This window comes from Gadus macrocephalus, chromosome 18, assembly GCF_031168955.1.
Source record: "Gadus macrocephalus chromosome 18, ASM3116895v1".
NCBI lineage: Eukaryota > Metazoa > Chordata > Actinopteri > Gadiformes > Gadidae > Gadus > Gadus macrocephalus.
The window spans coordinates 15,294,241-15,315,795 of record NC_082399.1 but is presented as its reverse complement, the minus strand read 5'-3'; the positions used below and the strand labels follow the sequence as shown (position 1 = coordinate 15,315,795).

Below are 21,555 nucleotides of genomic sequence, written 5' to 3'. Positions count from 1 at the left end.
AATGTTGGAGTGAGCAAATGAAATTACATTTGAGTGGATGGTTGAAGATGGGCCGGTCCAATGACCCCGATAACTAGATAACTCATGATAATAAGAATATAAATAATAGGGATTGTATCAATATGAACATTTTAATGACATTTGTATATAGGCAGATAGTCTGCTCATGATATCCATATTGGTACTGATCGATCTGATCTCAGTTAGATCAATTCTGCTGTGTAACATAATCATTAAAGTATGGGCTACAAAACCATCATTGTAGAATACCTTCTTGTCCTAACATCTTCCTTATTTTGTCTTGTCTCATTCTAACATTCGTTTTTAATGCTGCAAATTATATGTCATAATCATTTAGAAATGAAATATACATAGATCTGATAGATCTATGTATACACACAGACACATATTGTTTGTGTGTGTGTGTGTGTGTGTGTGTGTGTGTGTGTGTGTGTGTGTGTGTGTGTGTGTGTGTGTGTGTGTGTGTGTGTGTGTGTGTGTGTGTGTGTGTGTGTGTGCGTGCGTGTGTGGTCAGAGTGTAAGAGGGAGAGTTGTAAAGATCAGATAAAGAGACTTTAGGGGACATGTTGATAATAGAGGGTAGTGTAACCGAAAGATGTGCCAGGTCTCCTGTTTCAAGATGAACTAATTAAGTGAGTAATTTACACAGAATGCAACCATAAGAGACACACTTACACAGAGAAACATACACACACACACACACACACACACACTCTCTCTCTCTCTCTCTCTCTCGCTCTTTCTGCATTCAAAGTTAACAAAACACACTTCATTAACATATCTTAAACCAGGTAGACTGGGGGAAAACGACTTAACGGTTTTTGATTTCTTTAAGTAATATATTATGACGATTTTATTTATAATCATTTCACGGGATATTATCTTATATTAGCATCACTTTTTAGAGTTTATTTTATAAAATCTTATGTTACAGGTACACAAGAGAAAAATCATAAGATTGGTTCCTCAACAGCTAAGATAAAGTAAATAGAGATAAGTAAAAAAATAAATAAAAAATAAAGTTAGTAATAATAGTACAGAAACCAAAATAGTGGTAATAATAAGTCATGAGGTATATTAAAGTGTTAAGTGATCAAGTGGTAGTGGTGGCAGCCACTCTATGTGCCAGCCACGACGCCTCTCTGTTCAGCAACACGCAGCGCCATTCAGCAAGCAACGCGCTGCTAATCAACCAGCACACCCCCGGACCCTCTCTGCAACCCGCGAGTTGAGCTGGTACTGTCGATGGAAAAGGGGAATTATTGTTGGCCGAGGAAGCGTCTGTTGACACAAACTTCCCTCCACGCCGCAATCAGTAGTGTTCGTCTCAGTTCAGAGAGAACAGCCTGTTATCTGCTCCGGTTCTCTCCCTGTGACTGCGGTTCCTGTAGCCACACTTAGCGTTGACCTGAGGTTTGAATCCAAATTGCCAACAAACATGCCAGGATGATTAAGGCAATAAGTTGCCTATTTTGCGAGAATTAAAGCATGAATATTAAAGGATACACAAATGAGTAATTACGGGTCACTTTTTCACACATAAAACAGGGTTGAGATCCTTCGGGGTTTATTGGCGTCATGGCTTTTTATCTACGGAAGTTATTTATTGCATCCTGTAGCTTCCTCTATCTTATCAAGACAATCCTTAACCCCCAACCTTCCACCATAACATCTCCATGAAACCCCCTGGATATAGAAGGCCTGCACCATTAAAGAAAACCCTACTGCCATCTGGTGGCAGAACAGCTATCTTGTATTTAATTGAACGTCAATGCAGCCTAAGAATAATAGGCTATAATAAACAATGTAAATCCTTAAGGAAGGGATCAGGCTTCAATTCATTAATGTTATCGTAATGAATGAAATATGTAGGCCTGAATCAATGAACAAACGCAATAGGTCACCATATGAATGTAGATATATAACAGCCTCATATCCATTGAATGATCCATTACAATGGAGGGCTAGTCCCCCACACCTCCTCTGGTCTGGACCCTCTTTCTCCACCACCTCGTTCCTCTCGGTATTAGCACACATTGTTTCAGAGATAAGACGACCACATGAAAGACTTAGCTTTGTGTGTGTCTCCTGTCTGTGATACAGGGCTTATAGAGGAGATCTATAAAGGAGATCAGAAGAGACACACCACAGCTCCTCTGTTTCCCCAGCTCTCTCCACTCCCCAGTCTGAACCTTAAGGAACCACAACTCAATAACTTTCCTTGATTTATCCGCCATTGGTTCACCTGGACAACAAGAATCCCATTTAGGCCAACAGGTACAAGCCCTACGTGAGTCCTTTCTAAATTATGTGTATTTTGTTTTATTTTACATCTGTTTAAAAAGCTGATGTCTCTCTCTCTCTCTCTCTCTCTCTCTCTCTCTCTCTCTCTCTCTCTCTCTCTCTCTCTCTCTCTCTCTGTCTCTCTCTCTCTCTCTCTCTCTATATATATATATATATATATATATATATATATATATATATATATATATATAAATATATGTATGTGTGTGCATAATATATATGTATATATGCACACCTTATTTCAGTTTGCTACAGGTAAGCTAATGTAAACCTACATGAAGTAAGGATGAGTCACTGGTAGGCCTACCTGATGGCTAAACATATAACATAACGTAATTAGTTATTAAGTACTTATACTCAGCCGGCTGGTAGTAATATATTATGTATTTCAATAGCCTGCAGACATGAGCGATTCTTAAAGTTTGATATGTAATAATACCTTTAGTGTTGTTAGAACCTGATTTGTATGCCTGATTTGTATTCCTGAAGGGCTGAGATAAGATGGTGGGCCAGCAGTGGATCCCGGGTTTCAACGGCAGGTCTTCGGGTCCCATCAACCCCTTCAAGCATGACCCACACACAGGTGAGGGGTAACACTCCACTGAAGGACCGAGAACTATAGCTACCTGCTCATTTAAGAAACCCAACTGTCGCTTATTAGTGGATATTTACATTAGTGTATGATAATAAGAAACATAATAACAATTATAATTCAACTTAGCCTAATAGTAGCCTAATAGTAATCAACACATTTTGATAATAGTAATAAAAACTAACATCATTACATTTATAAAGGGAATAAGTATATGACCATAATTATTTTGTATCAAGTTATTTATTTATTTGGTTAAACAGTAGTCGTCGAATCATCCTGGACCCTAATCTGTGTGTCTCCAGGTTCCCCTGGTGGTAAGCGAGGCCACCAGAAGGCGCTGTGCCCCGGACCTCCCGCCGCGGTCAGGACGCTGTCTGCGGTCTGCGGGTCTCTGCTGCTCGTCTGCGTCGCTCTATCCATGTTGTGTGAGTAAGCATGATCAAAGTTCATATAGAAGTCATAAAAAAAAATAGAGATTGATTTTAATTTGATTCAGAGGACAGGTATCCTAGGACAGGTCAAATTAATATGGGTAGCCTAATATGCCTGCAACTACCAAAACAGCTATTGACTGTAATATCTTATCTCCAATCAATTTAGAACGTTTTATCATTGTAAGTACATGATTGGGGTGCAGATGATATCACTAGAACCTGTGTTTTGTTCAGACCACAAGTCGGAGAACCAGCCAGGGAGGGAGGATCTTCTCTTGGAACTTCAGAATCTGAGTGACCACCACCTCATCACCACCACAGCCAACCTCCAACTCAGAGAACAGAACCAACACCTGCAGCAGAACAACACCTGGCTTATGGAACAGAGCACACAGCTCAACCAAACATCTGCCCGCCTCACGATCAAGAACCGGGCCTTGTCCTCAGCCATCGTCCAACTTCAGGACCAACAGACCAGACAAACCTCATCCTACGACACACTGCTCCGAGACCACGGACAGATGGTGGTGTACATCGCGGCTCTAGAAAACATGAGCATGACCTCGTCCCAGACCATCTCCTCTCTGCTCCTCAGTACCTCGGAGCTGGAAGCCCAAATGCTCAACTTATCCGACAGCAACACCTTTCTACGGGAGGAGCTGATTCATGCCAACGACCAAAGGGAAGAACTTGTGCAACTAAACTCCGAACTCGGCGCACAAATCGAGAACCTCACCGCGAGGATTGCAGAGGAAGATGCGATCCTCAGGGGAGATGGTGAGGCACAACCGGAGGTCGAAGACTCCATCATCGCCGAGCTGCAAGAACGGAACCGCAACCTGAGCGCCCTGCTGGGGCGAGATGCGAGGGGGAAAGAGACGGGCAGAACCGGGGAGAGGGAGTCCATGTTGGTGGAATTACGCGCAAAGGAGGAAGAATATCGCTCTCTGGACCGCTACTGCCCCGTCGTCAATAGTAATACAAATGGTAGCTATATGGCAGAATTCCCTCCCAAAATACATCTGTTTAGGGTGGGCAGTCAGCTAATACACTTGTATCCAATATTGATGATATTATTGATGAACATGCCTAATCAATGTCCAAATAGACAGCGCATTTACGTTATATTGATATTTTTCTCATCCTTTTCTGCGAAGAGCGGGTATGTAACAACTGTCCTGAGGACTGGCGGCTTTTCCAGACCACGTGCTACTACTTCTCGTCCCGCACGCTCACCTGGCCGGCCAGCAGGGCCTGGTGCCGGACACAAGGGGGCGACCTCCTGGTCGTGAACACCAAGCAGGAGCAGGTATAATGCGACAACGAGGGCGTGGGGGGGACGGGGGGGGGTTTGAAGAGGTCTATTATATCTACAAAATGTAACGGCCCCTATTTGGCCACCAGATGTGATGTTGATTAACCATTAAAATACATTTGAAAAAGAGTGTCTACCCTGATGCTCACATCACACACACACACACACACACACACACACACACACACACACACACACACACACACACACACACACACACACACACACACACACACACACACACACACACACACACACACACACTAAAAAACTAATACTCTGGAAAAGGGTTTTGCCAGACTTCTTGTTTATTTTACAGAGAATTCCCCACATGTAACAATTTGTTAACATTTTAGTAAAATAAGAACACAGAAATGTTCCCTGACACTTTGTGAGACCCAAACCGCATAGTCTTTCACAGAAAAAAGGTTATTTTGGGGCTTACTGTATAATAACATTCACATGTTGATACAGAATTCGAGCAGAATCGAATACTACTGCATCCTAAAAAAAACTATAATTCTTTACCAAGTCCATAATCCAGATCAGATCAAGTCTTCTGCAAGTTAGAAGCAGAAACTACAGGATGCAGGTTTTCATTCTTGTAAACATTAGCAGTTTCCCTTGTAATCCACAGGTCCACCCTATTGTATGCCTTGTTTTTTTACAGATCTAAAAAAATAATCTAAATCAAACATGCTCAAAATAATAAATCCATGTGTTTTCCCCTCTCTGTCTCCTTCCTCAGTCTTTTGTTGTGGCTGCCAGTCGGAGGCCCGAGCAGAGGGTAGCCAGGCTGTGGATCGGGGTCTCAGACACCGAGGAGGAGGGCCGGTGGGTGTGGGTGGACGGTAGCCTCCTCTCCCCATATCTGCAGTAAGTTAAAACTCCCGCGTTTACAGATCCCCCCATCCAGCAACGTGATTGGTCGAAACAAATATGAAACAAAAGAAAGTGAGATGCCCAGTTAAACGGGCAGTATTTAGAAGTCTGAGTCGAGCGTCTACGGCACAATGTGTTCTAGTGTCCCATTTCAAAAATGTATTGGCACTTTAACCTTTGTTAATGTTTATGGTTGAGCATCTGGCTCATGGGTGACTAGGCCAAAAGGTATAGGCTAAGGACTCTGCACTACTCTGCCCTATAATTGTAGATATAAGTTAATAATTACTATTTTTTATATTTCAATGATTGTCCTGTCGATTTGTGTTGTAAATGTGCTCTATAAATGCCTCGTACAGTCAAATCCTGTCCTACAGCGTATTGCTTATTGTTCCCTGTAGGTTCTGGCTGATCCGAGCCGGCACCGGAACAGAACCCGATGATTGGAGCTCTGAGAACCCTCATGGAGAAGACTGCGGACACATTGACAACAAAGAGGAAGATCTATCCTCCTGGATGGATGGCTCTTGTGATTATAAATACCGGTGGATTTGTGAGAAGAGTGTTTGATGTTAGGGGACTTTTGTGGGCTTTGCATCCAAAGGTTGAAACCTACAAGGTGATTTTTTGTTATAGAAAGATTAACAGAAAATTGCCTGACTCATGTCTATGGGTAATTATTCAACTTAAAATGAGATTGGGAAAGGCTTTTCCACAGTTTAATAGATATGGCAAAAGATTCAATTCTCCGAATATATTTGGAGCCAAACCGCCTTTATCAAAAAAAACAAAAATAATCCTCATCTGTGAATTTAACTATTTAGATGGTACTTTCTAGTTTTGTAGGTAGTAGTTACTTTCTTTAGGTTTGAGTTTTTAAACAACTGAAAAATAAATCCTGTTATGTTGACTGGAATACATGGTATACACTGTTCAACAATACAAACTCTACCCCTGAAACCTGTGTGGGTCAAACGTCCCTGGCCATGTTTACTGTGTATTTGTTATTCAATCATCCCATTGGCTTATCAGAGGTGACGGCTGACCATTTAAAGATTATGTCGGAATAGGAGAGAGCAAAAGAGAGCAAGATCTACATACTAAACAACCCCAAAAAAACCCTCCTCCAACTCTGAGTTATTCAGCCATTGAGAATTGCTGCTTTCTGTTGTACCTGTTGTGGAGTTAGGACAACAATGTGTGTGCAAATGTGACGAGGAGGCAAGATGGATTCCCTTAGCCAATAAGGGAAGAGATGCAGTCAACCAGAGCAGATATTCTGACATTTCACTCACTAACGTGACTAAGATGATCGATGAAACAGATCATCTAAACCATTGGTCGCCAACCCGTCGATCGCGATCGACAGGTCGATCTTTGAGGCTTCCCATGTAGATCCCGAAAATAATTTTAAAATAAAAAAATCATTTTCATAATACATTTTGCAAGCACATCTCTCTCACTCTCTGGAGGCCATTTACCAGGAGTAAAAAAAGTATATCGACGAAAACGGCATCCCCATTAATAAACTAGTTGCCATTACTACTGATGGGGCCCCGGCAATGCGAGGTGTGCGGGCAGGTTTCATAGCGCTGTGCCGTAATGACCCCAAATTATCACTGTTATCCGTCAACAGGCCTTGGTTGGGAAAGTCTTGAACTTTTCCCATGTCATGACACTGGTGGTCAAACTGATAAACTCGATTAGAGCGAAAGCGCTTCAGCACCGCTTATTCAAGGCGTTATTGGATGAGCTCGATGCCGCACACGGAGACTTACTTCTCCACGCTGAAGTCCGGGGGTTGAGTCGCGGCAAAGTGTTGCAGCGAATTGTTGACTTGCTGCCTGAGATAAAGACTTTTTTGTCAACAAGGAACGAGGAGCACGAGGGACTGTCCGATGATGCGCGGCTACTGGATCTGGGGTTTTTGACAGACCTAACGGTAAAACTTAACACACTCAACAACGAGCTGCAGGGAAAAGACAGACACCTGCTCCACATGAGTTGTGCAGTGAATAGGTTCAAGGCCAAGCTGGGTGTTTGGACCACACACCTAAAGAACAAGAGGCTGACCCACTTCACAAACTTGGAGAAAATGTCACACGCCATTAAAAAAAAATATTTTTTAACCCTGAGCAGAACTGTGCCCAGCTGGACAAAGTGACAACTGAGTTAAATCTGAGTTTTGTTCAGTTAGACGTCATGGAAGATATTGTTGCATTCCTCTCAAACCCATTTCTGCCCATTGATATAGAGCAGGTAGCAGACAGATTCCAGCAGGTATTTGCTTTGCCAAGTGGAGTTGACATGGAGATGGTTGATTTGCAAAATGTCAAAGTGCTGAAAAACAGATCAAGGGACAGTGACTTTTGGGGACTGGTCAGCAAAGAGAAGTATCCTCTTCTCACTGCATGTGCACTAATAGTGAGTGCCTACTTTGGATCTACTCCTCTTTGTGAAATGGCGTTTTCACAAATGAAAATAATCAAATCAAAGTACAGGAGCCGCCTTACAGACCGACACCTCACCGACTGTCTCAGGCTGGCTGTCTGTAGCTATGAGCCAGACTTCAAGGCACTCACTGACAGTATTCAGTCACAGCCATCACACTAATCTGAGTAACATGACTGCAAGAGTTTTGCCTTTAGATGGCGTTGCGAGGTGATGCTGCTTTAGATGGGACATGGCGCTTACTTAATTGCACTGAGAATTTTATTCATACACATTACAGTTCCACTTTCTAAAATGTGAAGCATACATTTGTTAACTTCCATGTGGTTATTGGGTAAGCAAAACAGTTAATTACACTTCAATATCTGTCCACTGCAAGTCTGTAGAATTTGTGTGTGTGTTGTGGTACAGTTGTACAATATTATAAATGGGAAATAGGGCACATGGCTTTATTTTTTGTTTTCAGTTAGTTTTGATTGATTGCATTAAAAAAAGCTGAGCAAAGAATTATATGTAATTCATACAATTAGACTCAATAAAAGGCCTTTAATTGGAAATACATTCTGCGCTGTCTGTTGTTTTTTCTCAAGTCTTCAATAGGTAGATCTTGCCTTTCACACAGGTCGAGGTCAGAGATCTTGGGCTAAAAAAGGTTGATGACCACAATCTATCAGAATACACATGGCATCCGTTTTTTAGATGCTCGCCTCCTACAAACAGTTAAACAGCCAAACATATCACTCTAGCTTCTGCTTTCTCCTGCACAGTTTAGAACAAATATAATAAATTGAGAGAACAATGACCGCTACCAACAGGAACAGCACAGCCACCAGCAGGCACATAACGTCCAATGAATGATACGAGTACCAAGGCAACTTATAGGATTCAGTACGCAAGTGGGCGGCTCCCTTGTTCCGCATTACAAACTCTATCCAAAAGAGGGCAGTGTCCAGAGGGTGCATGGGCTTGTCCCGGTGGAGGTCCGACAACCGCTTCATGCTGTCCCTGTAGGAAGGATCATGTAGAACCTCTTGTAGTGTTTCGACAAAGTTCTGGCTGGTGAGTTTGGTGACGTCCACTCCCTTAGCAGCACCGCGCACTTCCAGCCTCAAGATGTTCTCAAACTGGTCGAAGAGCAGGGGTATGCCCACGATGGGCACCTTGTGGTATATGGCCTCATAGATGCCGTTTGTCCCCCCGTGGGCGACAAACGCTTTGACCTTGGGGTGGCCGAGAAGGTCGTTCTGAGGCAACCATTTCACCAGCATGGTGTTGTTTCCCAAGGTGCTCGGCGGCTCTCCGGGGAGCCTCCAGATGACCTTCTGGGGAAGCTGTGCGAAGGCAGTGGCAATCTGGTTGGTGATCTCAACGGGCAGGCCTTTGACCAGGGAACCCAGTGACATCACGATCACACCGTGTTCCCCTGAGCTCTGGACGAAGTCCTCCAGATCAGCAGGCAGAGGCTTTGAGGGTTTACACTGGAAGCCGCCAACGTAGATGATGTTTGGCATGGTAGGTCTGGGGAACTCAAAGACAAAGTCCACCCTCATGAGCCAGATGTGCGCTCCCTGTAGGAGTTGGTAGAAATTGGTCCCAGGTTCTAGATACTTCTCGGCCAGTCGATTGTAGTGAGGGCTCACCACCATTTTATCGATGACTATGTTCAGCATGAAATGGAACATGTTTTTGACCCTCTCCGGGAAGGTCATCTTGTCCGTCACTGCACAACCGCTAGTGGGAACGTAAGAAACGGGCGAGGGCGCGACCACAAAGTGTCCCTCTCCGCTGGTGATCCACCGAACGTTAAAAACTGTGGGGAGTTTGAGCTCATGAGCCAAGAGAACCCCGATGGGCAGACCTGGATCCATCAGGACCACGTCATACTGGGCGTCTCGCAGGCTCTGCATCAACGCCTTGTCTTCGAACATCTTCACGGCGACCTGGCAAGCCTGGTGGTGAATACCGGACAGCGTTGTCAGCATCTGGCTGTAGAAGGAGACAAAGGCCAACACGGACGCTCCCTCTTTCTGGAGGGCCAGCATCTTGGACAGGAACTCCACGAAGAAGTCCTGGTTTTCCAGGTTCATGGCTTCAGACAGGGAGATGGTGATGGAGGTGTAGTGGGGGGACTGCTCCTTGATGTACCAGCTGGTTGACGTGCGGACCACCGTGACCTCGTGACCCCTGCCGTGGAGACCCTCGATCAGCAGGTTCATGTTGATCCAATGGCTGCCGTCCACTGGGAACACCAGGACTTTACCACCCTGGACACTAGCAGCAGACAGGAGGGCCAGCGCCATGGGGAGAACCACACAGCTAAACCCTGGAAGGAGCCCCATAATCCAACTCTGGGGATTGAGAAAATAAAGAATGCAATGCTTATTTTAAGCTGAAACTGTCTTGCTAGCTGTGTGCTTCAGGAGATTCTAGTCTAGTTAATGATACTGTTTCCTTTAAAGAGACATATTATACCACCAGGTGTGAGTGTGATTAGCCTTACAAGCCGTTTCGAAAATCTGCGGCTTGTAAGGCTAATCACACTCACACCTGGTGGTGTAATATGTCTCCTTTAAGAAGCCTTGAATCTCCAGCCGGCTGTTCAATTGTAGACTATCTTGATAACAAAGGAAATGCCCTCATATGACCATTACAGCCATAGTTAATCATTACATACAAGCTGAATAGTAACTAATAAAAGTAAACTGATGATTGCAAATAGTATAAATACAATGATAAAATAAATATTTAAATATAATCATAGCACAAAAAGGCAGTACGCTTAAATATACAATTATTTGCTGAAATAAACTAGGTAAACTCACATTTAACTCAGTTAATACTATAGAGTATTACTCTGAATATTAAGGAAAGTTAGCCCAACTTTGTGAACTTTAAATACAGACATACTGTGTACAGATTTGTTACAGTGTTTTTCAAGATCAAAAATTAAACAAACAGGACGGTATGTGGTGCCAGCAATCTCCAGCACACCAGATAAAAATCAGTCTCAGTCACGCAAAAGGCCTCATACCACTGAGTTAATCTACCCGCCGCTAGGCTGAAAAGCAATGCCTCCTTTGGACTCGCATGCACCCGTTATTGCGCATATCCTGTTTTCCCTCCAAAACCTGTTGTCAGAGAAACGAACGTCCAATACACGGGCTGTGGTCAACAAGAGCATGGCTTATTTCCAGATCCACTGAAGGTAGAGTCTAAGAACTTTAAGAACGGTGGCTTACCTTAAATCTAAGCGGTGGTGAGAAGTAGGCAGCCTTCCCCCGTAGTGTTCCTGTCTCGCTATAGGCTGACGGTGGGTGGGAGGGAGCCCTACTGTGTGGTGTTGAGTTGCATAATGGGGGAGAGGCATATTGTGAGAGAGAGAGAGAGAGAGAGAGAGAGAGAGAGAGAGAGAGAGAGAGAGAGAGAGAGAGAGAGAGAGAGACAGGACAAGGGAGGTTGGGGGGGAGGGTTGTATGTGTGTGTGCCGTCGGAGGGGCGGAGAGATGGTTCAAGTATAAAAACTCATGCTTGTTGCTCTACCCTCTCACACACACACACACACACACACACACACACACACACACACACACACACACACACACACACACACACACACACACACACACACACACTGTCTGTTTGTGTACACCCTGACTCTAAAACCGTCAGGAATACTTTGCCTTAAAGACGAGGTAGTGGGGAAGTCATGACATGTGTTTTGTTCTGATTGCTTTGTTTGTGCATACAAGCCCCGGTGAAGCAGCTCAGGCTCTCGCTGGAACCCATCTGCTTGCCATTCATTCTGTTTGTATACCCCCGCTTCACTGGCGACCTTCTCGCTCTCGGACGATTACAGAATTTATATAATTATTTTTTAGCGGTTGTTCTTCCTTTGCCACAGGGGCTCCTTTGGTCAACGCCGTAACGCTCAGACCACCAGAGTTTTGGAAAAGCATTCCAGCGCTTGGTTTGTGCCAGGCAAGGCCCAGTCCTCACAGACGACACAAAGTCTAATTCAGAACCCCGCATTCACGGTCATACGATTATTGGAGAATCCCCCTGATGATCTGATCCTAAATATGAATCATTTCCAAAATATTATGATGTTGCATACTATTCGTATTATCGGGGTGCAAACTGGTGATGGCCCAAAAAGGTGACAAGAAAATAAAATAAAGAAAATGTGCACTGCATGGCGCCCAGGCACCTTACTATGATTCATGCAACCTTTTACTTAACAAACTCTGTTTACAGTTTTTTTCAATTGCTTGAACACTATAGACACATGCTTAGACCAAAGTAACACAACTTGAAGTTTTTGTTTCTATACCTTAAACACATGTAACCATTCCTTAAACAAAAGCGCTGCTTTGCACTTTAGTTGCAATTGTGCAACACACTTGCTCCTTTCTGCAACACACTTGCTCCTGCACACAACACACTATTTCATACATAAGACACTTAATTCAAAAATGACGTCTCATTGTACCATTGGGAAAACACATCTATTCCTAAACACATTGGTTAATTGAAAATACTTACATACACACCTGAAAACACTTTCTTCCAAAACTGAACACCAATCAGCCAGCTACAAAAAGGCCTCAGTTAAGCCATTTTGAAAACTTTGCAAGCATAGATGCAGGAAGAGCAAGAGGCAAAGGTAGAGGAGGAAGAGGAGGACAGAGACATAGACATAGAGGAGGACGTGGTGGAAGAGGCCGTGCACGGAACATTATTTCCGATGACATAAGAGCAACTTTGGTGGACCATGTCATAAACCATGGTCTGACTTTGAGGGAAGCTGGGCAGAGAGTCCACCCTAATCTAAGCCGTTTCATAGTTACATCCATAATGAGGACATTCTGACTGGAAAACGGGTATGTCTTCAACTCTCTACTTTCTACTCTACTCAGACTGTATCTAGAGTATTTGCAGTACTTTACCATATCACATGTACTGTATTGCAGGGTGGCTAATGCCCCTTTTTTAAATAAAGTGGTAGTTTTGTGACAGACTGATTACCTACATTGAGATGTTTCAGTACTTTCTATGGTATATACAGTAAAGTACAGTATATACAGTTCTGTAAAAAAAGAAGCAAACCAATACAGTAACATTTTGTGGTTGCTTTTTTCTATAGAATGACTAGAAGACCTTCTGGGGGCGGACGCCAACGCCTGTTCACCCAACAGCAGGAACTTGCCATTGTGGACCTGGTCAGAGCAAACAATGCAATCCGTCTCAACCAGCTACAGCAACAAATAGGCAAGGCAAGGCAACTTTATTTATATAGCACTTTTCATGCACAAGGCAGACTCAAAGTGCTTCACATATAAACATTGTCATACAATAAAATAAGATAATAGATAAGTAAAAGAAAAACATATACAAAGAAATGGGTAAAATAGAAAAAGGCATTTTAGTATTAAAATAGAAAATAGAGGCAAAGTTAAAAAGCTTTTTAGAAAGTGCAATGTATTTAAGATTTTAGCAGAAGGCTATAGCAAACATAAAAGTCTTCAGTCTTGTTTTAAAGGTGCTCAGAGTTGGGGCAAGTCTTAAATCCTCTGGGAGTTTATTCCAGCTATTTGTTGCATAGTAACTAAATCCTGCTTTCCCATGTTTTGTGTTTACTCTGGGGATAATTAACAGATTGGTCTCAGAGGATCTTAGTGGTCTAGAAGGCTGATGTAGTGGAAGCATATCAGTTAAATATTTTGGGCCTAAACCATGTAGGGATTTATAGGTTAGCAACATGATTTTAAAATCAATTCTCTGACCTACAGGAAGCCAATGTAACGATTTCAGAATTGGTGTAATATGATCAAATTTTTTGGTCTTTGTTAGAACTCTAGCAGCAGCATTCTGAACAAGCTGAAGCTTCCTCAGAGTTTGTTTTGGGAGACCTGTGAGGAGACCATTGCAGTAATCAAGCTTACTAGTGATAAAGGCATGTACAAGTTTTTGTAAGTCTTCGGTGGACATGAGCCCTCTAAGTCTTGCTACATTTTTAAGGTGATAATATGCAGATTTTGTAACTGATTTGATGCGACTGTCAAAATGTAAATCTGAATCCATGATAACCCCTAGATTTCTGGCTTTGATTGAGGTTTTCAGGGACAGAGAGTGAAGGTGTTGGGTTACTTTAAGCCTTTCCGTTTTAGAACCAAATACAATTATCTCTGTTTTGTCCTCATTTAGTTTAAGGAAATTTCGGCACATCCATTCCTTCACTTGCTCAATGCACTGGCACAGCAGATCTATGGGCCGATAGTCATTTGGTGATAGCGATACATAGATTTGCGTGTCATCAGCATAGCAATGATGGTCAATATTGTTATTTTGCATGATTTGCCCTAGTGGGAGCATGTAGATGTTGAATAAAGAGGGTCCTAAGATCGAACCTTGTGGGACTCCACATGTCACGTTGGTTGATTCTGATACAAAGTCGCCTGTTACGGTAGGATGGTGGTGCGAGCAGGCAAGTAGGACCCAAACGCAGACGGTTTCAGGAAACGGCACTTTATTCAAGCCTAAAGGCTAAGGCACAGGAATCAGGGAACTCGGGAGACAACTCGGAACTCGGGAGACTACAGGGAACTCGGAAGACGACAGGGAACACGGAACACGCAAGACTAACCACAGCAAACCACGATAAACCACAATGACAGCACAAGGAACAAAGGAAAGACGAGGGCTTAAATAACAAACACAACGAGGAACAGCTGAGACACATTAGGGGAGGGAACAGTAATCAACACAGGAGGGAAACACAGGGAGACACCCACACCCTGACAGTACCCCCCCGTTAAGGGTCGACTCCCAGGCGACCCACGACAAGCAAAAAAACAAAGAAAGTCAAACCCAAAACGGGTGGGTGGAGGGGCGCCAGGAGGGGGGAATCAAAAAAAAATAAATGGACTGGGGCAGAGCCGAGGGACGTCAGGCGGGCGGCCAGAAAACTGCCCCAGGGCATGGCAGGGAGCCTCAGGCGGACGGCCTGAGGGGCAAGCAGAGGCAGAGTGACGGCGGAACCCTTCAGGAGGCCGGCGGCAAGGACGATGAGGGCTCAGTCGCTCAGGAGACCTGCAGTGGCACAGAACCCCCTCAGAAGGCCGGCAGCGGTGAAGGCGGAACCCTTCAGGAGGCCGGCGAAGGCGAGGTAGAGGGCGGGTCCCCTCCAGAGGAAGGCCAGGTAGAGGGCGGGTCCCCTCAGGAGGCAGGCCAGGTAGAGGGCGGGTCCCCTCAGGAGGAGGGCCAGGCAGAGGGCGGGTCCCCTCAGGAGGCAGGCCAGGTAGAGGGCGGGTCCCCTCAGGAGGCAGGCCAGGTAGAGGGCGGGTCCCCTCAGGAGGCAGGCCAGGTAGAGGGCGGGTCCCCTCAGGAGGCAGGCCAGGTAGAGGGCGGGTCCCCTCAGGAGGCAGGCCAGGTAGAGGGCGGGTCCCCTCAGGAGGCAGGCCAGGTAGAGGGCGGGTCCCCTCAGGAGGCGGGCCAGGTAGAGGGCGGGTCCCCTCAGGAGGCGGGCCAGGCAGAGGGCGGGTCCCCTCAGGAGGAGGGCCAGGCAGAGGGCGGGTCCCCTCTGGTGGCAGGCCAGGTAGAGGGCGGGTCCCCTCAGGAGGAGGGCCAGGCAGAGGGCGGGTCCCCTCTGGTGGCAGGCCAGGTAGGGGGCGGGTCCCCTCTGGTGGACAGGGTAGAGGGCGGTTCCCCTCTGGTGGAAGGCCAGGCAGAGGGCGGGTCCCCTCTGGTGGAAGGCCAGGCAGAGGGCGGGTCCCCTCTGGTGGAAGGCCAGGCAGAGGGCGGGTCCCCTCTGGTGGAAGGCCAGGCAGAGGGCGGGTCCCCTCTGGTGGAAGGCCAGGTAGAGGGCGGGTCCCCTCCGGTGGAAGGCCTTGAAGGGGAACCCCCCTCGGGAAGGAGTGGAGGAGGGCCCCCACAGGCAGGAGCGGGGAGCGTGCCTCCCCTGGACGGTCTGGAGGGCGGACCCCCTCCGGCAGGAGCAGAGGCCGGTCCCCCTCTGGAAGGAGCAGGGGGCGGGCCCCCTCAGGCAGGAGCGGAGGGCGGACCACCTCAAGCAGGCGAAGAGGCCGGTCCCCCTCTGGAAGGCTAGGAGTGGGCTCAGGAACCGGACAGGGCTCGGGGACCGGAGTCAAAGCGGGAGCTGGAGTGCCAGGAGGAACCGGGTGGTACCCCAAACTCTCCCAGCGAGCTATCGCCTTCATAAAAAATTAATCCTGCAGCTCACGGCTAACCGGGTGGCACCCCAAACTCTTCCAGCGATCTATTGCCTTCAAAATAAATAAATCCTGCCGCTCACGGCTAACCTGATGGTCCGCTGGGTCCATTCGTGGTGCTGTCATTCAGTTACGGTAGGATGGTGGTGCGAGCAGGCAAGTAGGACCCAAACGCAGACGGTTTCAGGAAACGGCACTTTATTCAAGCCTAAAGGCTAAGGCACAGGAATCAGGGAACTCGGGAGACAACTCGGAACTCGGGAGACTACAGGGAACTCGGAAGACGACAGGGAACACGGAACACGCAAGACTAACCACAGCAAACCACGATAAACCACAATGACAGCACAAAGAACAAAGGAAAGACGAGGGCTTAAATAACAAACACAACGAGGAACAGCTGAGACACATTAGGGGAGGGAACAGTAATCAACACAGGAGGGAAACACAGGGAGACACCCACACCCTGACATCGCCAATGGAAACAAAGTAGTTCCTATTTTGTAGGTAGGACCTGAACCAATTTAAGACAGTGCCTGAAAGCCCCACCCAGTTTTCTAACCTTTCCAGAAGTAATGTATGGTCTACAGTGTCGAATGCAGCACTGAGGTCAAGTAGCATTAGTATTGAGGTTTTGCCAGAGTCTGTGTTAAGACGGATGTCGTTTACAACTTTAATAAGGGCGGTCTCAGTGCTGTGCAGGGGTCGAAATCCTGATTGGAAGGTGTCATAGCAACCAGTTGATGCCAGGAAGTGATTTAGTTGCTGGAGGACAACTTTCTCAATGATTTTACTTATGAAGGGTAGATTTGATATTGGTCTGTAGTTGTTAATAATAGAGGCATCTAGGCTCCGCTTTTTTAAAAGGGGTTTAATAACTGCAGTTTTCAAAGCTTTTGGGAACTTGCCTGACTGGAGAGAGTTGTTAACTTTCTGCAATATGTCTACTGCTAGGCAGTCGAAAACATTCTTAAAGAGGTTGGTAGGTATAGTATCAAGGCAACAGGTGGATGGCTTTAGTTGTGTCACAGTTTCCACAAGATTTTGAGAGTCTATAACATCAAAGCATGCCATCCTTGCCACGTAATTTTTGCCTGAACAGGGTGGTAGTCCAACATTTTTGTTTGACGTGGAGATATTGATGGCGCGTCTGATACCTTCAATTTTATCAATATAAAAAGCTGCAAACTCATTGCATTTCTGCGTGGAATGGAGATCAGGTGGAATTTCTGTTGGGGGGTTGGTCAGTCTGTCAACAGTTGCAAATAGGGTTTTTGCATTATTAGTGTTGGTTTTAATGATATTGGAGAAAAATGTTTCTCTAGCATTTTTTAAGTCTAAATTGTAGGCACGGAGGCTCTCTTTATAGATATCATGGTGAATATGAAGTTTTGTTTTACGCCAGATGCGTTCAACCTTCCTGCATTCTTTTTTCTGTGCTGTTACAGAAGCAGCTTTTCTCCAGGGTGCCTTTTGCTTTCCAGAAATCGTTTTAACCTTATAAGGTGCAATGACATCTATGACTTTCAAAATTTTCAAATTAAAGTTTTCTACAAGATCATCAGCAGAGCATGGGTTTAGAGGTGGTAGCAAGGAGATGGCCTTTTTAAAAAGTACATTAGAATCTTCATTGATATACCGTTTTTTGACAGTGTTTGATTTTGTCTGTATGTCGGGAATAAAATGTATGTTAAAGAAAACACAAAAGTGGTCAGACAAGGAAGGATCAGTCACAGAGAGATCAGAAACATTGAGGCCCTTTGTGATAACCAGGTCTAGAGTGTGCCCCTTACAATGAGTAGCCTCTTTCACATGTTGAGACAGTTCAAATGTGTCCAAAATGGTAAAAAGTTTTTTTGCACACTTGTCATTCAAATCATCAGTATGAAAATTGAAGTCACCAGTTATAACTAGACAGTCAAATTCTGTGGAGATGCTAGACAATAATTCTGTGAAGTCATCGAAAAAATTTGCAGAATATGTGGGTGGCCTGTAAATAATTAATAGGAGAACTCTGGGGGAGCATTTCAATACAGCACTAAGGTATTCGAACGATGGAAAATCACCAAATAACATCTGTTTCCCCTGAAATACATTTTTAAATATAGCAGCAACCCCTCCACCTCTTTTTCCAGATCTACATGCATCAAAAAAGTTATAGTCGGGAGGGGCTGTCTCTATCAGAACGGTTGCACTGTTATTTTGTTCCAGCCATGTTTCAGTTAAAAACATAAAATCCAGTTTGGAAGTGGTAATAAAATCATTAACTAAAAATGATTTGTTATTAAGAGACCTCACATTAAGTAGAGCCATCCTGATGGGGCTGTTGATAGGCTTTAAGGTTGTTTTTGGTTTGGAGGCAATAGATATGAGATTTGTGAGGTTAGCAGTGTGTCTAAGTTTCCCTTTGTTTACTCTCTTAGTGGTTACAGCATGAATGCGCAAGTTGCCCTGCTTTGACGTAGGCAACCTTGGGTTCAGCAGATTATGAGAAACTTCCTTTATACTGTGTCTACGGCTGAACCCTTTTTTGTCTCAGTAATACTCAGGACTACTATCAGTACGGGGGCGGGGGTGAGGCGCCATCCTCCTGGGTGTTAGCAGTGTTAGCAGCCTGCGGCCATGACGTGGCGATGCTATCATTGACACAGATGCAAGTTTGATGCCAGCATGTTCCAGTTTCTTAAATTCGGCTGGAAAATCGCAAAGGGAGACATCGGAGCTGGAGTTGTTGTTGTGGCTATGGGAGAGATGAGGCTGGAGGTCATCGTCGATGGGGGAATGCAGAGGAGGGGGGTGGCCGTTCCTCGCCAAGCCAGCATCAGCGATGGGGGAGGGCACAGTGTTGATGGCGTCGGGCGGGCTGTTGTCTCTCTTCAAGGTCTGTGGGCTGTCTGTTATCTGTGTGTCAGATAGTGGCAGAGTAGTTGTGTGGGGGAGGCTGTAGTCTTGCTTCTTCTCAACCTGTGCTCTGATTGTGGCCTGTGCGTCAGACCATGGCAAGATTGTGGCCTGTGCGTAAAGCGAGAAGAGAAGATTGTCCCTCAACAGTTTTGAGCCTAACCTGTTTGGGTGTAGGCCATCTGCTCGGAAAAGATATTTGCGCCCCCAGAATAAGTTGAAATTGTCAATAAAGTCCCTTCCTCTTTCATTGCAGACTCTGGAAAGCCATGTATTCAGTGCAAGTAGACGACTGAATCTGTTTATTCCCCTGTCAACTGTTGGTATGGGTCCACTGATAGAAGACTTGATGTGTATTTTGTCCAGTGTATCCAATAGATCAGTGTAATCCCTCTTCAGAAGTTCTGACTGTTCTCTTTGAATATCATTAAATCCTGCATGCACAATAATCTGTGAGATTTTGGGGTTTTCCAATATGATTTTGGCTAGTTTATGGTTGATATCACTAACCATTCCATATGGGAAGATGCATGTTTTGATCTTCTTACCGGTTATATCCTTGATAGTTGAGTCTCCTATAATCAGAGTGTCTGGTTCATCTGCTTTCTCTGAGATGGGCCCTTGTTGGACGGTGGCAGACACATGCGCAGCCCGCCTCCGTGGCGACTGGTTGTTCCGTCTCTGTCCGCACTGTCCGTCCGGACGCATCTCGGGGCTCAGGGGTGCATGGGTGGCAGGCGCGTTCGTGGACTCTTGAAGTGGCAGGAACCGGTTCTTCAGTGGCAGGGTTGATTTGAGTGACGGGCTAATCCGGCTGATACATGTAACTTTAGCTTTGGGTAGCTTAGCATTTGGTGTTGAGTGAACTTGTTGATTCACTTTGGTATGTTGCTTTGGCTTAGCGCCGACTCTGTGCCAGTGAGACGCAGCTGGAACTGTCTCTCTCTTGTCCAGCTTCGGGAAGGATACAGTGTAGCTTTGATCATCTTGCTGTATCTGAGTGAGCTCAGCAAACTCACCCATCAGCACTGTATCCTGTGATAGTCCTTTGCATTTTTCTACTGCTGCTAGTCTCGTTTCAATTAAAGCCAATGTCTGTTTCAGTTTGGCGCAGTCTGTGCATTTCCCAGTCTCCGTGCCTGAGATATCCGAATACAGAGGCATGTTGGCGATAGGAAAGTCCAAGGCTGCATCCGAATACCTAGTACATACTATTTCTGTCTAGTGTCTACTACTTGACCATACTACACTTGACTGTGTAGTACGGTCTACAGACATGCGTAGAACGCCGCCGAAACTCCACCGGATGTTTGGAGATGACGTATCTCCCCCCAGATGGCAGCAAAATGTACCTGTTTTCCGTCTTGTTATCGTTGCTATTAAATAAAAAAATGTCTCTTTCTACGCGAATGGCTCTTGAAATGGATATCTTTGCTAGAAGGCGTCGTCGACGTCGGTCATCTCGTAGAGCGACTTACCGGCAGGTTATGTTGTATATATGTGGACATTTGGTAAGTCATTTTTTTGGAATAATAATAATACATTTACAGTTATTTGTTACTCTGTGAAAAAGACGATTGAAGTTAATTTTTCCTTTTTTATTGAACACACACACACACACACACACACACACACACACACACACACACACACACACACACACACACACACACACACACACACACACACACACACACACACACACACACACACACACACACACAATAAAAAGCCGCTGTTGGTGGTGTCGGGTCAGCCATCTCTTCTTCGTTTGTTACCAGACTCCGGTTGCATTGTGGGATAGCGTAGTGTGGTCCGTGGTTCACTTTGGCGGTAGTATGCATTCGGAAACGACTTCCGTACTACAGAATGCATACTAGAGTATTCGGACGCGCTACATTTTTCGCATACTACAAAATGCATACTATATAGTATGCAAGTACGAGTATTCGGATGCAGCCCAAGGCTTTTTCTGCGGTCTGATCCGGGAGTAAAAAGTGCCAAAATGTATTGTTGAATCGAGCGATTGAGGACGACGGAAACAAACTATATACTGTTAGGTAAATAAAATAAGATAAAGTAGATCTGAACGATGAATTAAGTAGTTTTTTCCAATGCCTATCGGAGCTTCGGGAAACATCACCTCTCTCTCTGCTCTCCTCTCTCTCTATACTTGCAAATAGAGAAGTATTCAATAACATAGAGCGAGTAAGCAGTTCCACTATCGGACGCATCTTGGTAAAGCACCAAATTACAATGAAGCAATTATCCCATTTGAGAGGAACAGTGTCAGGGTCAAAAGACTTTGACGTGAATATGTACAGGTAAGTGTTACAGTCCTTTACATTTACAATACAGTATTGGTGTCATCCAGTTACAGCTGAATATGTGCCATCGTATCAGTACCACATAGATACATTCAGA

General features: G+C 45.1%; 3 protein-coding genes across 3 annotated transcripts; 1 reads left to right on the top strand and 2 right to left on the bottom strand.

Annotated features, from left to right (window-relative positions):
- Positions 1-3,542: 3,542 nt before the first annotated feature.
- LOC132446827 (asialoglycoprotein receptor 1-like) lies at positions 3,543-6,605 on the top strand. Its single transcript, XM_060037297.1, has 4 exons — positions 3,543-4,341; positions 4,512-4,663; positions 5,418-5,545; positions 5,953-6,605. Exons 1-4 carry the CDS (start codon positions 3,543-3,545, stop codon positions 6,119-6,121), a joined length of 1,248 nt encoding a protein of 415 aa, XP_059893280.1. The 3' UTR covers positions 6,122-6,605.
- Positions 6,606-8,245: 1,640 nt separating this feature from the next.
- On the bottom strand, positions 8,246-11,387 carry LOC132446125 (UDP-glucuronosyltransferase 2B15-like). The gene is made up of 2 exons (XM_060036252.1): positions 11,242-11,387; positions 8,246-10,350 (listed from the first exon to the last, which is right to left on the bottom strand). Exon 2 carries the CDS (start codon positions 10,339-10,341, stop codon positions 8,740-8,742), a length of 1,602 nt encoding a protein of 533 aa, XP_059892235.1. The 5' UTR covers positions 10,342-10,350; positions 11,242-11,387; the 3' UTR covers positions 8,246-8,739.
- On the bottom strand, positions 11,099-21,288 carry LOC132446826 (uncharacterized). The gene is made up of 3 exons (XM_060037296.1): positions 21,097-21,288; positions 18,795-20,317; positions 11,099-11,130 (listed from the first exon to the last, which is right to left on the bottom strand). Exons 2-3 carry the CDS (start codon positions 20,293-20,295, stop codon positions 11,099-11,101), a joined length of 1,533 nt encoding a protein of 510 aa, XP_059893279.1. The 5' UTR covers positions 20,296-20,317; positions 21,097-21,288.
- Positions 21,289-21,555: the final 267 nt, after the last annotated feature.